At 47.4% G+C, this 19,308-nt stretch overlaps 1 protein-coding gene across 3 annotated transcripts in view; it reads left to right on the plus strand.

The window, feature by feature from the left end:
• The window catches only part of MAP3K13 (mitogen-activated protein kinase kinase kinase 13), a 75,010-nt gene that overhangs the window by 43,467 nt on the left and 12,235 nt on the right, over window positions 1-19,308 (plus strand). For all 3 annotated transcript variants that reach the window (XM_058030913.1, XM_058030914.1, XM_058030915.1), the window contains 6 exons: window positions 5,303-5,877; window positions 12,698-12,881; window positions 12,963-13,154; window positions 14,085-14,243; window positions 16,993-17,151; window positions 19,035-19,143. In XM_058030913.1, the coding sequence (XP_057886896.1) occupies window positions 5,376-5,877; window positions 12,698-12,881; window positions 12,963-13,154; window positions 14,085-14,243; window positions 16,993-17,151; window positions 19,035-19,143 (1,305 nt within the window). In that variant the 5' untranslated portion in view covers window positions 5,303-5,375. The remainder of the gene's footprint in view (window positions 1-5,302; window positions 5,878-12,697; window positions 12,882-12,962; window positions 13,155-14,084; window positions 14,244-16,992; window positions 17,152-19,034; window positions 19,144-19,308) is intronic.

Genomic DNA, 19,308 nt, shown 5'->3' on the forward strand with positions numbered 1-19,308 from the left:
TGTTAATGTTCTATTAATGTTTTTAAATGATGATGATTATGATAGCTGTGAGCCCTCAGCAGTTGCTACCACATCACTCAGGTGGGGATTATGGTGTCTGCAGGAGAAAGTTGTCTTATGTTGAGGTAGCATCCAAATATTTATTGGAGAGAGGAAGTAAAAGCATGTGTTCAAATCAGGAGGTGCAGAAGTACTGACAACCTGAAGGAGCAGTGTAAAGCACAAAAAAAGCCAGTGTGACAAGACTTGACTTTCCCAGGTAAACATGCTTGTTGTAGAGATATGTTTATATAGACAGAGCTATTGCAGTGACAGGAAATCCCAGCTGGGTCAGATGAAGAATTTTCACTTGTTTTATCTGCAATTGATGATGTTTTGGCTATGTAATTGTACTATTTAAAGATAAGGCTGGGTTGTGGCTGGGCATTCATGTGGGTGTAAGATGGGAAGAAGTGTTCTTCCCTGAAGGAGTGGTGTCTTGAGAAGGAGATTGATGGCTTAAAAACACCCATGCTTTTGCCTTGGGCTACTCTGTAGTTGGCTTAAAGGTTTGCCTGTAGCCTGGGCTGGATTATACCAGGTTAATGTGGGCAAGCTGGCAAGCTTCATAGTATGGTTTCTGTTTTACAACCTAACAAAACAGATAATTACTTATCTCTTATCAACTTATAAAAATGTAATGTAATTAATTAATGTAATAATGTAACTTTAAAAAAAATTCAACCCTCCTGAAAACAAGTTTGCCTTTTGGTGATGTGTAACTCATTCTCTACTAATAAATCTGCTTTTACTTTTTGTTTTCAAAGCAACCACGCAAAACACAAGCCTATATTCCAAGTAAGGTAAAAAGTGTGGCAGAAGAGGAGTATCTGATCCATTCATGTAATATTTTCTTCATCAGGAGACCAAGAAAGAAAGTCTGTTGAAATCCTTTGTAGTGAAACCACACAGTTCAAACCCCAAAGGTCAGAAGTGACAACAAAAGCTCTGGGACTTGCCAATTCAGCAACTCTTAGTTGTTCCTGTGCTGGAGTTGTACAGCAATGGCAGAGGACTGTGCATCAATGTGTTGTAAAAATTCCCTGTAGAATCTGAGAGAGAGTCACAAGGGGCAGGAGAACATGATGTCTGTGCCTTATAGATATGCTTTCTGTGGTTTTGTTTAGATTTTGGAGCATTTTTAAAGCTTTGTCACAAGCCACTAGTTGAGATGATGCACCCATAAATTCCAGTTGTGTTATCAGTGAGGAGATGAGCAGTTACCTTGTTGTGCCCACTGCAGCCAGGAGGAAATCACACTGAGTACCAGGAAAAAGCAAGGACACCAGAGGGCTTGGCTGTAGGTAGTGATCTGGGCAGGAATCTCCTCTGTCTGTGGTAGTTCCATGTCCCAGCTGGATAATTTCTGCCAGCAGCTCTGCTTCAGCCCTAAACATGGGTCAGACAATTGCTTTTATTCCCTTTGCATGTTGGAAGTGCAAGCAGAGATTGTGCTTCACTGGCTGACATAGAAATAGTGTTAAAGGAAGCAAACTTAGTGTTACTGGAGACTTTGACTGTCACAAGACTTGAGTGGTGGCCTCTGTGCTTACCTCACCTTTCCAGCACTGAGTTTTTGTTTGGTTTGTGTGCTGTATCTGCAATGCTGTGTCTGATTTGCCACTCAATTTTTAGCTTAGATCTTTAAAGGAGGAACTTCAGTCATGGTTCACACAAGGCATTGGCTTAACTCAGCTGCAAACCTGACCATTGTGTTGACACTCTTAGGAATATTGAACTTGTATAGGCAGCCACGTGCTTTGGTGGCTCTGGGGGAGTGTGGGGACACTCCTGGATGGCTCTTTCCAGGGACAGGCACAATATCAGGCGAGGTGTGCCTTGGTAGCTCATTCACTCACTTGGTGATTCAGGTAAACTCTCACTTATCTGTAGTTTCAAACTGAATTTTGGGCTGTCTGACATGTTGAGGAGCAGCCTCAATCTTTCAAGAAGAGGTGATTTCATGCTCCTCTTGTCTGAGGGTAGTGGGATTTTGCCTGGAAAAATACTTTGCATGGAAATGGAGTAATTTATGAGAAGCTGTGATTGTACAAAATTACATTGAGCCTTGAATCTCCTTCCAGACAGAAAAGAAGTTTGTTAGTGCAGAGTGCATGAACTCATCAAAACAGTTCAAATCCAAGGGTCTGCCTTCAAGTCTGTGTGTGCAGCAGCACTTTGTGAAATCTCAATCTCTTAAATATGCACAGTCCTCCCACACATGGAGCTTCCAGCTTTTGACTGGGAGGCTGCTGCAGCAGGAGCATCACTCAGATAGAAATAGCACAGCCTTGGCCAGGCCTTTCCCTGGGAAAGCTCATGATGCACATACAGATCACAGACATGGGATCCCAGGCTGCTTTGTGTTGGAAGGGACTTGAAAAATCATCCAGTTCCACCCCTGCCATGGGCAGGGACACTTTTCACTATCCCAGGTTGCTCCAAGCCTTGTCCAGCCTGGCCTTGGACACTACCTGTGCCAGGGCCTCCCCACCCTCACAGGGAACAATTTCTTCCTATTATCTAAACTAAACTTGCCCTCCTTCAGCTGAAGGCCGTTCCACCCTGTCCTGTCACTACATGTTCTTTTAAGTACATCCTGAATATAATGAAACCTAAAACTTCCAAGAAAATGTTTTTATTTGCCTTTTCTTTTATTGGGAAGAGGTCAACCTGAAAAATCTCAGCCTTTTGGTGCTATGAATGAAAGAATAGCAGCAGCTATGACAATAAAACTTGGGAAATGCTCTTCTTCTCTTGTTTCAAGAGATCTAAACCAGCCTAATTTCATTGGATTAAATCACATTTTGCTAAAGCAAGAGGTCGCACATTGCAGAATTTACTACAATAGAAGAGAATTAAAAGAATTAACTTCTCCCAACAAATCAGCACTGATGTGGTGTGGCAGAAACCACTTTCTTCCCTTCCCAGGGTTTCTGCACCACTTTGCTTCAAGTTGGCTTGAGAGGAAGTTGTTTTAAAAGAAACGCTGCTGTTTCATGCTCTCCAAACAATGAGTTTGCTACACCTCTGAAAATTAGGCTGCTTATGTAAGGGCCTAAATAAGGCTGTATCATGCTAGTTTGAAAATAATTTCATAACTTTTATATGCCTTCTCTCCCCATGAAGCACATAAAGGGGCATGTAAAGTGGCAGGACACTGTGCCTGAAGGCTTTTTTTATTTGGAGCATCTCAGTGTTGGAGAAAGCAATTTGATCTGGGAAAGCAGACCTGATATCCCTGAGTCTGGGGCTTTGTTCTTGCCTGAGCTGTGTAGTGAAAAGCTCTTCATTCCCTGTTAAACCTCCACAATCAAACATTCCAGAGGCAGAAAACTGTAAAAATGTAAAAGCAAAAGCTTACACTGTAGTAGTGTACTCTTGAGAGTCACATAATAGCAAAGTGATTTTATCCTCCAAGTCTGATTTAATCCTTAATGCACTTCCCAAGGCTTAAATTTCATGTATTTTGGGACACTTTTACTTCAAATTCGAGCCTTTACATTGGAGTTTCTTGCAGGATACCTGGCTGATGTTTTATTTGCATTGCTTAATACTCTATGCTACAAAAAGCAGATTTATCCGTAGGAGCAGTGGTAGCACTTCGCTCTTGTTTAAACAATCACTTGTCATTCCCTGACCTTAGGTGATGAGCTGGGGCTGTGCCCAGGAGCACTGAGTTGGGCCTGGCCTGGTGTTTTTCTGAAATTCTGTTCAGGTCTGAAGCATCTTCTTATCAATAACAAAATCTGAGATAACAGAACAACTGCTGCTAGTAGTAATTGTATTCTGAGGTCACACTGCAGCTTCCCACACTGCTGAATTGGTCATTGTAGTGCTGGTCACCAGCAGGTTGGGAATAACCAACTCTCCAGCTTCCCATATGGGTCTGATTCAGCTCCTCTACTGGTTTGGGTTGTGCTGCAACCTCTGCCTCACTTGCTGTTTTGCTTTCTTTTAAAGAACAAAGTTTACAACCTAAATAAAGCTTTTATGCAAGCCCCATGTGATCAGGCAGGATACAGGAAGGTAATCCAGTTCCTGGCTGTTCCTGTTTGCTGCTGGAGAGGGGCTGAAGCCCAGGGCTTTTCATCCTGTGGGCTGAAGGGCTTATCTCTCCTCTCTGCAGTGACCTCATGCTGAGGAGTCATGGCTCTGAGCTGTTCCCTTGCCATTGGCTGTGTCCTACCTGGCCACCTCCTTCTCCCTTCCAATGGCTGTTTGCAGAGCCTGGGAATTTGCACCCACTCTAACTGATCTTACTTTTTAACAAAGTACTTTCTGTTAAGGCCATTTTTTTTACCTCACTCTCAGGTTCTCATGGAATTTAAAACTGGACTTTGTTCCATGTTGCAGGCTGAATTCACTTAATTGCTTGTGGCCCGGTGTTAGAGCCTCTTGTTCCAGCATGGACTATCCCAAAACTGTGTTTGTGGTGGGCAGCTCTGTCAGCATGACCCCCAGCCACCAACCTGGCCCTGTGGGAAGGTGGCACACCATGAGTTGTGGAAAAAAGACCTCTCAGTGGAGCATGGAGCAAGAGATAGGAGCACCTCTTAAAAGGGATCCCAGCTCTTGTTTTATGTGCACCCTCCCAGAAGCTCATGCAGAAGGGAAGTGGAGAGCAGTGCTGGGAGAACAGCAAGGAGGGTTGCTGTTCTGTGAAACTCAAAATTTTCCTTGCTTATGAGGCTGGCATGGATGTGGCTAGAGAACTGAACATACCTTGCCACAATGGGCATGGAGGGTCAATCAGAGGTCCAGGATGGCAATAACTAGGTGGAGCTCAGAGGGAGCAGCCACAAACCATCCCTTGGTGGAATCAAGGTACCTGTATCACCGGGCTTTGTTTCTCTAACACCTTGTCTCAAGGGTTTGCAGAGGGCTCCTGAGCTTGAGGGCTGTGCCAGGCCCAGGAACAGTGGTGGGACTCAAACCACAGCTGAGCTGGGCCAGCTTCAGTCTGGGAATGCTATGGGAGCTCTCTGCAAAGAATCTTTCACGATTTTGACCTTCAGGCTCTTGTTTAAAATTGTGGTGTTTGTTTCCTGGTCAATTCCTGCAGTATGTTACCGAGAGTATTGCCTGAGTGGAGTTTCTGTTGGAACCATTTATTTGTTTCTTTTAGGGCAGTAATTATTTACCAAGTATCAGCAGCTGTCTGGAAAGTCTAGTTAATTATCAGCTCGCCTCAGTGAAACCGCACGTAGTGAAAATACTTCAATAAAAAAATTGAAACTTTTTCTTTTTCCTCTCATTTCAGGTACTGGGCCCACATGTCACATGTGAGTTGTGTCCTACAGATGCTCTGAGCACCCTCTCGGGCCGTCTCCTTGATGCACACTCACGGCATCATGGCCAGCACCCAGGAGCGCCTGAGCCTGTCTTCCTCTCCCAGCTCCATCGGCAAAGCGTTCTGTGAGGACAAGGACTCGGGGAGGTTCCCCGAGGAGCCCCCGGCCGCCGGGAGCCGCCCGTCCCCGGAGCTGCTGGAGGACGTGCGGGAGCGGGGCTCGCTGCCGGCAGAGCTGCTGGAGGGCGTCAGCAGCCCGGGCACGGCGGCCGTGCTGAGCAGCGTCAGCGAGGACGCCCGCGACCACTTCGAGAACAGCGTGCTGCAGCTGCGGGAGCACGACGAGCCCGAGCCGGGGCTCCCGCAGGGCACCCGCAGCCCCGGCGACGGCGACACCAACGGGGCCGGCGACGATGTGAAGGTGCAGTTCAACAGGACGGGCAGCGGCAGCGGCGGCTTCCTCGAGGGGCTCTTCGGGTGCCTGCGGCCCGTGTGGAACATCATAGGCAAGGCCTACTCCACGGACTACAAACTGCAGCAGCAAGGTGAGAGAGAGGGAGCCACCGGCTCCTGGCTCCCTCTGCTTTGGTGTGAGGTCAGGCAAGTGAGCCAGGGCTCTTCCCCTGCTCTCTGCGTTTTTGGCCGTTTTTGTCTTGTCCAGCCCTGTCACGGGTTTCCAGGGATAAATCCTGCACTATGGAGCCAACAGCCGTCATGGGTGGCAGAGGCAGCTCGTGAGGTGTCGGGATCTCTAGCTTATCAGAGTGACTCTGAGAAAAGTTCCAAAGTCTCTTTTCCCAGCCCAGTGCTTGAAGAAGGAGTCAGGGCTCTTCATTTCTCCATCTCAAGGTTGTTTATTGTATCTTATCTATAAAATTCTTTCTCCTATCCTACCAAGGTCTGTCCAGCAGGACAGTTCCAGGCACGCTGCCTGCCCCCAGGGCGGTGTTATGTCTTTATACTAAAAACTATGTGTACAATCTTTACAATTACTTCCCAATGCCTATCACCTATGTTAGACAGTGAGCTTCTACTCTAAACCAATCTGTAAGTGCCAACATCAAAGCAGAAGATGGAGGCCAAGAAGAAGGAAGAGAAAGGCTGGACATGTCCAGATCCCTTCATCTTGCCTCCTGAACCCCCATACTAGAAACCCTAAAATCTACTTTTCCACGCCATGATAACTTCACTATTCTACCTAAACTGTTGTGGCTTGCTAATCTTCATATAAGGTTGGTAATTTGCTCCATGGGTCATAATCAAACCCACAGGTGTTTTGGGCTCAGTGCCAGGGCTTCTGAGCCCCCTGGCAGGGGTCTTGGCAGTCCAGGACAGCCAGAGGGATGTTCTGGGTTCCCACAGTGAGGGAGTCAAAACCTGTTCAGTCCCATAGCTTGGGCAATTGTGACAAGGCCCAAATCTGAGCTTGGGAATCAGAAGGAATTGTGTTTAAGTACTTGGTACAATCCCTGTGTTAATTTCTAATCCCTGTGTTAATTTTTATGCCAGATGGAAAATGCTGACATAGGCGCTTCCACTTCATAACCTCCAGGTGAAGGCTGACCCCAGTTGACCACCAAATAGCAGGAGTATTGCTTCTCTTTTAAAAAGGCTTTTATTTCTTTCTATTGAGGAGTAATTTTCCTCTTTAAAATATCATTTAGTACTTGTCTTTCCAGAAATATGTTCTTCAATATTTACACCTTTTCCATTTGGATGTGTAAGTGTATGTGAGTATAAATACATATAAAATCTGTAGCTTGTGAGTAAGTGATGTCCCAGTTGACTGCATATATATCTATATATCTATCTCTATATATGTTTTAGGGGATACTGAAAACCAAAGAGCAGAGTATGCTCTGCTGTTGGTGTCTGATTTCTCCCCTAGCACAGGGGGAGGGAGGTGGCAGATGGGAAAGGAACAAGCTGTCATTAGAATTAAGGAGCTGAAATGGTTGAGGCTTATGGAAAATGGGAACAGCCTGGCCACTGCAGTACCATGGGGCAAAGTCTCCTTTGAGCATCACTCAGTAATAATCAAATGGCTTTTTGGCACTGACAAATTATAAGATACAAGGTCAGAAACCTGTCTGAGTGTTTCAAATCTAAACCCCAGAGGGATGGGGAGCAGCTCCTAATATGAGGGAACAGAGCTGTTAAATAACGTGTTGGATGAATTTGCCTTGAAATCAGCTTCCTAGAGTCAGTTGTTTCCAGTTCATAAGCAAGCAGGAAATGCATCTCTACATTCCAGGTGTCTCCTGAACAGCAGCTCTCTGTGCAAGGGTTTGCTTGCTTTGTAATTCTCTGGCACAGTTGGTTGTGTTTTGTTTGCATGTTGTAAATTCAGTGTGGCACTTGTGGTTCAGACTATAAATAAAAACAGTGACAGAAAGTTCCCTGGGGAATTAAGGCTGCTGGGGTGACTGCACAAAGGGTGAACAGTTTTGGAAGGGCTGTCTGGGTGGGGAGTCTCCCTTGGGAAGGAAAAGGAGGTTCTGAGCAGTCAGATGGCATTCAGAGCAGGCATTGGGCAGTGTCTGTGTGACAGTGCTTTGGGTTGGATGCTCAGTGTTTGTAAGGGAAGATAAAAATGTCTAAGGGAAGGCCACAGGTGCAGAGTGGCAGTGGCCACTCCCAGCAATTCTCTGTGTGTCCCACACCTGTCCCCACTGCTGTCTCTGAACCCTCCTGTGCTGGTGTGTCCCTGTCACCTCAGAGTGGTGGCTTTGGGAGAGCTGCCCGTGGGACAGAGAGAGACAGAGAGATCCCATTTCCACAGAGCAGGGCCAGCAGCTGCACTGGAGCCCACAGTGCAGTCTGTGCTCTGGTGACCCACAGGGGACACTCACCGACCAAACTAGAAGATGGAAGCACTAATGAATGGAAAGGAGCAGCTGGGAGCAGTGCTGGGGCTGGAGGGTGCACACAGAGCTCGTTCCTGGGCACAGGGGGCCTTGCTGCTCCCTGTGGTGGGGGCATGTTCAGAGCCACACACCCAGGGACGCTGCTGATTGCTGCTGGCATCAGGCCCCTCTAAAAGGGCAGATTTGAACTGGCTGCAGATGTGGTAAGGCTGAGGATTAATTGGGATCAGCTATATGTAGCTGTGTAGTTGAGCTGCATTTTCAGTGTCTTCATTGTTAGAAAGGGGAGTGAAAAGAAGATTTTTTAAAAAAATATTTTTTCTTCTGGAGCTCCTCTATTGTCTTGTTTTGATGACATCTGTTACCCTGATGGCAGTACTACACTTCTGTTACCCAAGGATAAACCTTTTCAAACTGCTTCTGTGCTGAAACTTGAGGATTTTGTGAGAATATTCATGTTCTCTTTTCCAGATGATCTCATTCTTGCTTCTTGCCACCAGAAAATCATCTTTGTGTGCATTTCATCAGCTACATACAAGCCAGCAGTTCACTAACTGATGTATGTGATTATTTTTGCTGTCTTTTAGCAAGAGCACAGAGGATGCATGGATTGTGTTTGTGCAAGTGCTGTGTGGCTGAGGAAACGTCTGGGGCTCTTTCAGCAGCAGGGAGAGGATTGTGGTGGCTTTTCATTTCCCTGGGAGCTGCTTTACAGCTTTGGGCTGCTGCCATGGATCTGTGCAGATGATTTTTTCCCCCCTTCTTTATGAGACAACTACTTAAAGCCTGATCCAGGAGTAATCCTTTTTGTTGGGCTGAATCAACAGCAGGGGTAGGAGCCCAGTTTGGATCTGAAGCCATGTGGCTCTCCAGGGCTTATAAAGAAGAGAGGGAATGACTTTTTACAGAGGGAAGTAGTGATAGGGCAAGGGGGAGTGGTTTTAAACTAATAGAAGAGAGATTAAGATTAGATTAGGAAGAAATCCTTCCCTGTGAGGGTGCTGAGTCCCTGGCACAGGGTGCCCAGAGAAGCTGTGTCTGCCCCTGCATCCCTGGAAGTGTCCAAGGCCAGGCTGGATGGGGCTTGGAGCAACCTGGGACAGTGGGAGGTGTCCCTGCCTGTGGCAGGAGGAGGAAGAGAATGGGCTTTAAGATTCCTTCCAACCCAAACCATTTTATGTTGCCTGCAGGTGCTTCGTGGTACTTTCTGCTGCTCCCTGGTGTCCCTGCCCACCTGCTTTGGCTGCCCTGCAGGCCATGCTTTGGGACATGGTGGTGGTGTTGTGGTTGCAAGTAGTAAAAGACAAATAGGTTTCATGTCCTTGAGCCCATATTGCCTGTGAAGCTTTGGCTGTGACTTGGTGAAAGAGGGAAAAGATAAGGACAGCTTTTGAATGATTCTTCATTATCTTCTTGTAGAAATTATTGCTTGAGTGTCCTTCCTGACACCCAAATGGTCAAAAAGAGGGGTGTGCCTGTCCTTTCCTGCAGGACACAGGCTGGGCAGAGCCTTGGTCAGCTGGGAGCTGCCACAGGCTCTGTGCTGGTTGACCAAGTGATGCCAATCACTGCTTGGTGAGGAGTCATTCCTGTTGGGAATATTTGCTTTTGTATTGTTCAGTGCCAGCTGATTATCTGGGGTTTAAGTACTTGGGGTTTGACCCATAAAATCCCACCCTCCTATGTTTTTCCAGTTGTTTACCCTGATTTCTAAAGGCTGTTGGGGAGTGCTTTCAGGGAGACACACTCAGTTCTTTAATTTGCATCTGCCAGTTATTTAATTGGGGTTGTGGGGACTCCAGCACTTTAAAGCAAGACTTGTTTGTGTTTCCTAGAGACTCGTTAGACTTCCCAGCCATTTCCTTTTTATTAAGAAACTGTCTCCAGGAGCTGCTTTCACCTTCCCTTTCACAATTTGTGTGTTTACCATCATTGTGAGAGTTTTAGAGTTTTTGTGTCTACCTGGAGAGCAAGGTGCCTGTCAGAGGGGGTCTGTGTAAACCAGAGATGCTTCTTGTCACAGTGCCAGTGCTGGAGAGCAGCCAGTGCTGGGAAAAGCTTCCTCCAAAGAGATTGGTTCAATGGCTCAGGCTGCTCCTGCGTTTCTTCCCCATGGGAAATAGATTCTCATCATTCTACTCAAATGGTTCTTAATCACCTCAGAAACGCAAGTTCTCGTGCAATTCCTGCTGCTATTACATTGTAATTTATTTAGGGGAGGTATCCCACTGGTTTCTTAAGGCCCAGAAGAGTCTGGCTACTACACTGTGTGTTACCTGTGGTTTGGCTCTTTGTTCTTCTTGATATTCCCCAAGATGTGGGATATTTCACTGTCACGACACTGAAACCTCTTTCCTGAATTGTGCCCCTGACAGTCAGGGTGCAGATGGGATATGGGAGAGTATCTGTCTTCCGAAATAAACACGAGATGACTTTGCAGAAAGAACCACATGAACTTTTGCTTACTTTGTTTACAGCCTCTCTCAGCCTTTGCCATTGTAGAGGGAATATTAGAGGAAGGTAATATTACCTGATAGGGAATACTGAGAGCAAACTAGGGTTCCAAGGGGATACAGTTATCCATTAGTGCTCACAAACTCTAAATGCCTCATGGAAATGTGTGTGAGTGTTCTGTCTGTGTCAGAAAGACTTCCCACAGGTAAGGATGGAAAGAGACTCTGGACAATGGGGAATGGCTTCCCACTGCCAGAGGACAGGGTTAGATGGGATACTTGGGAGAAATTCTTCCCTGTGAGGGTGTGGGGCCCTGGCACAGGTTGCCCAGAGCAGCTGTGGCTGCCCCTGCATTCCTGGAAGTGTCCAAAGCCAGGCTGGACAGGGCTTGGAGCATCCTGGGCTAGTGGAAGGTGTCCCTGCCTGTGGCAGGGGTTGGGACTGGATGGGCTTTTAGATCCCTTCCCCTCAGTCCATTCCACGATTCTGTGAAAGAAACAGCTATTTTAGTACGACAGAATAGTTGCCCATATAAAAATGCTGTTCATCAACATGCACAAAAATCACCTCTATTTGCCACCTCCTTTTAGAAGTGATGCATGTGTGAATTAAATAGAAATACAGATCTTCTTGATTTAATCATGAATTAATGAATTTTATTAGTGATCTAATTATTTTCTTTATTTAAAATCTTTTAGTGTTTAAATGTCCAAAGATTTAAATGCCAGTTTATGTTCAGAGCTGCAAACAGATCCATGAGTATGGAAAATAGCCTTGTGTCTGGGAAGGAACATGTGCTGGGGGTTGAACTCTGCCCTGCCAAGGGGAGGGAATTTCTGCTGGAAATGAGCAATGTTTTTGTTTTTAGTTCAGTGAGCAGCAGGAGTGCTGGGGTCTGGCTCTGGGGGAGAGCAGCTTTTCCATGGCCGTGCCTGGGGAGCACTCACTCAACAGGAGGCAGCAGCCCCTGCCTGTCTGTCCCAGGAATGATCCCAGGGAAAGCTTTTAACTGGGATCAGCCCATTCACAGTTGGGATATACAAGTTTGCCTTCAGTGATAACAGTATCTAGAATGGACACTTTGGCATAATCCCAGCTGCAGCCCTGGGAGCATCCCAAAGGCTCAGAGTCTGGATGAGACAGCTTTTGTAGTCATCTGACACAGAGATCTGTACAGGTGTGACTTCCTTTTATTTCAGAAATCAATGAGTTACTTGTTGGGTTTGCTGCTAAATAATTTATTCTCCAAATGTAGATCTTTACTGAATTACAGTAAATAAACAGTTGCCTGCCTTTTATCCTGCTGTTTGTGAGATTTAAGGTAATTTCAAGGTGACTGACAGGGAACAGGACTTTCTGTTCTGATGGGTGCAGCTCTATTGAAGCAGTTTATACAGTGCCACTGGACCTCTGCAGCACTGTCCCTACAAATGTGTGTGGGTACCAAAGAGGAGGAATTGGCTAAGGTTGTTTTGCCTGTTTGACATTGATATACACGATGTTGTTGTGGGAAGGGCCTATTTCTGTGCCTGCTGCTGGTGCTTGATATGCTTTGTGTTGGCTATCTTGGTGGTTGTTGCCCTGTGTTTTACAGCCTGCCACCTCTGACTTTCATTTCCTATTTTTATTTATTTCAGGGAATGAAAAAGACCCTCAATATTTTTATGTCACTTGTGAATGTTAAGTGTTTCTTCTAATCTGTGCTTTTCAATGGAGTCACTCACTTTGTTCAGTGCTGGGGTAGAGGATCTCCTCCCAAAATTGCCAGTCCAGGGTCCCTGGTATGGTAAATTGCTGCCTGCCAAGCTGGAGTGGCTCACACAAGTGGTTAGCAGGGTGGTGAAAAAGCTGGAAGGATGGGAGTGAGCAGGCTGGAGGTGGCTAACAGGGTTGTTGGGGCTGAGCACATGCAGTGTGAGCCAGAAGATGTCACCTGCTCCCTCCAGAGGAGCCCACGGTGTGGTGCAGGAGGTGGCAGGTGCTGCCCTGGTGTGCTCTGACAGCTTCCATGCTCTTGACCTTTTCCATTGCCATTGTTTCCCAGACACGTGGGAGGTGCCCTTTGAGGAGATCTCGGAGCTGCAGTGGCTGGGCAGCGGGGCCCAGGGCGCCGTGTTCCTGGGCAAGTTCCGCGCAGAGGAGGTGGCCATCAAGAAAGTGCGGGACCAGAACGAGACGGACATCAAGCACCTGCGGAAGCTCAAGCACCCCAACATCATCGCCTTCAAGTAGGTTGTGACCCTTGTGGTGGCCACCCTTCCTGTCCAGTTGTCTGTCTGCTGCTGCTCACTGTGTGTTGTCTTTACCAGGGGAGTTTGCACCCAAGCCCCGTGCTACTGCATCATCATGGAGTACTGTGCCCACGGGCAGCTCTACGAGGTCCTGCGGGCCGGCAGGAAGGTCACCCCACGCCTGCTGGTGGACTGGTCCACGGGGATTGCCAGCGGCATGAACTACCTGCACCTCCACAAAATCATCCATCGAGACCTCAAGTCACCAAAGTGAGTCTCAGCTGCTTAAACATCCCTTAGTTTGGGTTCTTCAAGTCACCAGAGTTAAACATCCCCCAGTTGTGGTTCTTCAGGTCATCAAAGTGTGTCTCAGCTGCTTAAACATCCCTTAGTTTGGGTTCTTCAAGTCACCAGAGTTAAACATCCCCCAGTTGTGGTTCTTCAGGTCATCAAAGTGAGTCTCAGATGCTTAAACATCCCTCAGTTGAGGCTATTTTTTCCTTTTCTTGAGAAATAGTTTAAAGTTTGGTCAAAAGTCTCTATTATTTTTTGCCCCATGTTGACCCAAAGTGAGAGTGAAACTATTGCAACTTGTTGGCACTTAACAAGAATGGAAATTTTATCAGTATCTTCCATGATAAATAGCAATCAGGAAATATTTAATGATCTGACAATATCTGATCCTTTGGAAAGTGGGGTATTCTGTTGCCTTCTGACTTTTTAGTTTTCCTTCTTATTCTCCTATTATTTCCCTGATTTTCTGAAATGTATCTTCCTCATTTCTCTGTTGCTTTCTGACTAAAACGTTCTGGCTTCCTTATATTCTTATTCCCTAGATGTTTATTACTTCTTTAGTCTGTGACAGTGCATTAAGATAACGCTTTTAGATGATTTGTAGCACAGTTTAAGGTACAGCTTTGCCTCTGGATCCTCAGTTACTTGTTAATTTACAGTTTTATTGAGATTGATTTTTGACTCGTAGCATTAAGAAAGCATTTAAGGCACAAAACACAACCACCCAAAAGAGAGTGAGAGCTTTTATTGGGGAAAATACAAAATATTTTCTTGTGTACTGCACTTGTGAGCAGTGTGGCCTCATCAACAGGCTATGTTGATTAAGAGGGGATTTACTCCAGTGGCTGTTGTGGTGCAAGAAAAATTACAAAATAGTGACAACTTCTTTTTTTTCCCTTTTTCCAGTGTTTTGGTTACACACACAGATGCAGTAAAGATTTCAGATTTTGGTACATCTAAAGAGCTCAGTGACAAGAGTACCAAAATGTCCTTTGCGGGGACCGTGGCGTGGATGGCCCCGGAGGTGATACGGAACGAGCCTGTCTCTGAGAAGGTGGACATCTGGTGAGTCCTTCTCGTGGTCAAGCACCTTCACCTTCTCTTCAGTCCCTTGGTTTCCCAGCACTTTCCATGTCCTTTCCTCATCCTGGACCTGAGCATGGTTTGCTCTGTGTTGGGCTGTTCATTTCTCCTTCTGCCTGTGCCCTGAGCTTTGGTGGGCTCTGATGGAAAGGGAATGACACAGGTTCCAGCTAAGGCTCAGTGCATTCTGTGTCTTGCAGGAAGCAAATGCAGAAGTTCTTCCCTGTGTTGTTATCCAGCCCAGAGCTCTCTCCCAGTGCTGTGCTCAGGCCCCCTCAGCAGCCTCCACAGCCAGGGTGGTTTTTCCATCGCTTCTGGCTGTCTTCAGGGCCACTCTGGAGCTGTGGGGAGGCCCCTGCTCTGCTCCCCACCCCTTGTGCTTCCTGCACACCAGGCTGGTTGTTGTGTGGGTACCCACAGAACTCCAGTCCAGTGAATCCAATCCCAGGTCTAAGAGGGAGGAAACCAGGACAGGTTGTAAGGGTTTTGGAGCCTGTTTCCATCGATGTGGAACGTGCTCTGTGTCCAAATGAACACAAGGAACGGTTCAGTCTCTGTGCTATTAAAAATGCTTGAGAGGGCTCGGCCTTGGAGTTCCTTTGGGAAGCCTCTCCACAGGTTTCAGAGCCCTCAAGGGATCTGCATCTCTGTTTCTGCCTCATTATTTCTACATATTAAATGTCAGCAGCCAGGACAAATGCCCTTCTCCCTGCTTTACAGCCAGGAGGGATTTTGCTTCCTGTGGTTTTTCAGCTTCAGTTGCTGTCCCTTCCCTGGCAGGGCAGGGGGCTGCTGGACAGAGCTATGGGTGGTCCAGGGTGCAGTGGAGTCAGGAGCTGCTGCTGAGGTTCTAGCTCAGGCTGGGCTTGACCTGAAGGGCAAGATTTCCTGCAGGGAAGGTGATGTTACCTGTGGTGTGCAGCTGCTCTTGTGCCCACGGTGTTCTGTGTGTTTATTTTGGATGTCCAGGTCACAGCACAGCCAGCTCCTCTGGGAGAACACTTGGGTTGTTCTGGAAAGAAAATACACCCAGCATTTGTCTGCTGAACCCCTCCCTTGAATCACAGGATTGTGAGGACAAGTGGTGCTGGATTTCCACCCTCAGCTTTCTGTCCTTTAGAGTGGTTTATGTTCAGGACTATTTCACTTTGCTCCTTCCCTCAGTGACATGGAGGTGTTGCTCTTTGGTGCCAGTTCCTCTGGAGTTCACAACAGTGGTGATTGCTCAGACTCTCCCTCTCCATCCATTCCTCCTTCAAGATGAATAAAAATGATGCTCATGAATGCTGCCAACAAATGAGAACAGTTCCTGAGTTGCTTATATGTCTGCTCTCTCTCATCTCAAACAGCATGCAGAAAAATAAATCTATAATCTTATCAGGAGTCTTGGAAATCCTTTGTCAGTTCTTAGTCATAACAAATATGAAACCAGATGAGCTTTCTCTGGTAGTTTGTCCAACCTCCTGGAACCCTGCTTTCTTGCAGAAAAGGATTTTGAGGCCAGAAATATTCAAAATCTGCTTGTTTGTTGCCTTTTTTTTTTTTTTTTACACATGATTTGAAACCAATGGGCTTTGAAAGTGCACTGTTTTTCACATGAAGTTATTTCCTGACTGATGGTTGTTCAGACCTGGTAGTTTGTCCTTTAGAAGTTTTTCTGTGCTTAATAAAAGCACTGGATATTGGTACAAGTCAGAAACAACATTCTCACCTTTCACCTGGCTGGGGTCTGCAGCTTGGCAGGGTTGGTGTCCCACAGAGGAGTGGGACACAGTGAGGTGGCACATCTGGCTTGGAAATAGGGATGGTGGTGCCTCAGCTGTGTCACAGCCCAGTTGTTGATGTGCAGTGACAGTGGTGGTGGTTCTCAGCAGCATTTTGTTTATCTCTGTATTGACTGGTTTGGTGTTTCTTTGGTGTTTTATTGGGTGATGATTGTATACAAAACAAATATTTGCTGTTAAAAATTAAGTTTTTGGTTCTTTCTGGTAACTTCACTAAGGAAGAGAAGCAAAGTGAGCTTTCATGTTTCAGTTCTTGTGGGAGATTCTTTCCCTGAGTTCTCCTAAGTTTGTTTTTTTTTGCTTTATCCCTCCTTTCTTCAGAACAAAAGGGTTATCAAATGAGACCTCATGTGCTTTTGGTAGTGACAGTCATACAAGTAGCATTTGTTTCCTAATTTCTGTGTTGCAGTAGTTGTAGTGCTGAATCTCAGACCCTGAATCTCAAACCTTGAAACTTTTACCTGGGTCTACAGGTAACAGCAGAGGGAGCCTTTGGTTAGGGAAAAGAAAACAAAACCAGTTAAATGAAATGTAAAAAAGCCACAAAACCTTTGTTGTGTTGTCTCTGTAAGACACTTGTCAGTCTGTGCAGTAGTCAATCATCTGTTCTTAGCAGCAAGAACAGTCCAAAGTCTATCTGAGAGTAGACTTTGGAGTCTTTTCATTTAAGAGGAACAAGACTTAATCTGTACAGAAAATGTGCTTTCAGGGTCTTTAAAATCTCACAAAGAAGCAGGAAAGGATGGGTGGAAAACAGCGTGGTTTTGTGCTGGAGCAGAGGAGTTACCTGGTGTGCTAAAGGCCACTGTTGCACCTACTTGCAGTTTTGGACCAGACATCCCTATTTCCCTGTTTTGCCCCCATACTGTGGTTTTTTTCAAGCTCCAGATGTTGCTGTTAACAGCTTCTGTGTGAACTCAATTTATGCTGGTTTATTTCTTCCTCAGGTCATTTGGGGTGGTTTTGTGGGAGCTGCTCACAGGAGAGATTCCCTACAAGGACGTGGACTCTTCAGCCATCATTTGGGGAGTGGGCAGTAACAGCCTCCACCTTCCTGTCCCTTCCACCTGCCCAGATGGCTTCAAAATCCTCATGAAGCAAACCTGGTAAGAGCCTGAACCCCACACAACACAGACCTCCCAGCAAAACCCATGAAAGTCAGGGTGGGAACATGGAGCCCAGAGCAGAGGGCTCTGAGATACTCTTACACTTGTCCTGAGAGCAGTAAGTTTTACCATTCTGGATTCTGCTTCCTTGTGGCAGCAGGACATCTTCAGGAGCCTTCCCAGAAGGTGTTGCTTTGCTGTAGAAAGTGGGGGATAAAAGGTGGCTCTGTGGGAAGACCAAAGGAGCTGGAAGGAAAGTAGGAGTAAAATTCCTTGAGGTAACATCCAGAGTGAAGGGAACTGATTTTTTCACTCAGAAAACCCCTTGTGAGCAACTGGATTTTGGACTGGACAAAGAGAAATACAAGCTTTTTGTCTGGAGCACAGATTTTCCAGGTTCAGATATGGAAAATGCTTTCAGTTTCCTCCATGTACCAGATTAGAGCTGAAATTCTTTGTCCTGGGTTTCACACTGAGACTTTGTCATTACATCTTGACTCAGTGTAAAGTGTCTTCCAGCATTTTCCCACTCCATAGGTTTTACCAGCCCTCCTCCCCATGGCACAAAGGGGACAACAGGCCAGAGCACGTGTGCATCTCTCCCAGTGGCTGTTTGCCCTGAGCTGCAGCAGTGGGGCTGTGGCAGCTTGTGCAGCTCGGTGCTACAGAGAACCTACAAACACTTGTATCCCCACCTAGTGGAAGGAGGTGGTTGGTGGGCAGGGGAGGCTTGAGAAGCTGCTCTTGCCCTGTGCAAGGTGGATTTGGTCCTGAAACTCAAATGATGGTGCTTTTTCTCAAAAAATCCAAACATTTTTGTACTTTTCTGTGTTCTTTCACTTTGTAGTCTCATTTTCTGGTCTTAAACACTTGCACCTCGTTTGTTTCTTCAGAATGGTTCATCACAAACCACCTCTAGCACAATGAAATTGTATTCAGCAAAAGAGAAAACCAGAAAAGCTCCTTTGCTCTAACCTGACAGCTGCTTGGGTGAGAGAATAGGATCTAGTGAGACTCTTTCAGAAGGGCAGGAGAGGCTGGTAGTGCCCATCCCTCCCCCCAGAAGGGCAGGAGGGGCTGGCAGTGCCCATCCCTCCCTCCAGAAGGGCAGGAGGGGCTGGCAGTGCCCAATCCACACCCCAGAAGGGCAGCAGAGGCTGGCAGTGCCCATCCCTCCCCCAGAAGGGCAGCAGAGGCTGGCAGTGCCCATCCCTCACCCAGAAGGGCAGGAGGGGCTGGCAGTGCCCAATCCGCACCCCAGAAGGGCAGCAGGGGCTGGCAGTGCCCATCCCTCCCTCCAGAATGGCAGGAGGGGCTGGCAGTGCCCATCCCTCACCCCAGAAGGGCAGGAGGGGCTGGCAGTGCCCAATCCACACTCCAGAAGGGCAGGAGGGGCTGGCAGTGCCCATCCCTCACCCCAGAAGTGCAGGAGGGGCTGGCAGTGCCCAATCCACACCCCAGAAGGGCAGGAGGGGCTGGCAGTGCCCATCCCTCACCCCAGAAGGGCAGGAGAGGCTGGCAGTGCCCATCCCTCCCTCCAGAAGGGCAGGAGGGGCTGGCAGTGCCCAATCCACACCCCAGAAGGGCAGCAGAGGCTGGCAGTGCCCATCCCTCACCCCAGAAGGGCAGGAGGGGCTGGCAGTGCCCATCCCTCACCCCAGAGGGCAGGAGGGGCTGGCAGTGCCCATCCCTCACCCTAGAAGGGCAGGAGGGGCTGGCAGTGCCCATCCCTCACCCCAGAAGGGCAGGAGGGGCTGGCAGTGCCCATCCCTCACCCCAGAAGGGCAGGAGGGGCTGGCAGTGCCCATCCCTCCCCCAGAAGGGCAGGAGGGGCTGGCAGTGCCCATCCTCACCTCACCCTGGCTGTTTCTGTTTTGTCTCAGGCAGAGCAAGCCCCGGAACCGTCCGTCCTTCCGGCAGACACTGATGCACCTGGACATCGCCTCTGCTGATGTGCTGGCTACTCCTCAGGAAACCTACTTCAAATCCCAGGTAACTGGGGAAGGCTGTAGCCTGTGAGTGCTGGAATTAGCTCCAAGGATCTGATTCTGGAGGATGCACTGAGTAGAGAAAGTCTGGATCCATGATTTCAGTTTGATTCTTGGGGAGGAGCAACCTGATGGGCATTTAGAAATCTTGTACCCAGACTTTCCCAAG

Source organism: Melospiza georgiana, chromosome 10 (assembly GCF_028018845.1).
Source record: "Melospiza georgiana isolate bMelGeo1 chromosome 10, bMelGeo1.pri, whole genome shotgun sequence".
Taxonomy (NCBI): Eukaryota; Metazoa; Chordata; class Aves; order Passeriformes; family Passerellidae; genus Melospiza; species Melospiza georgiana.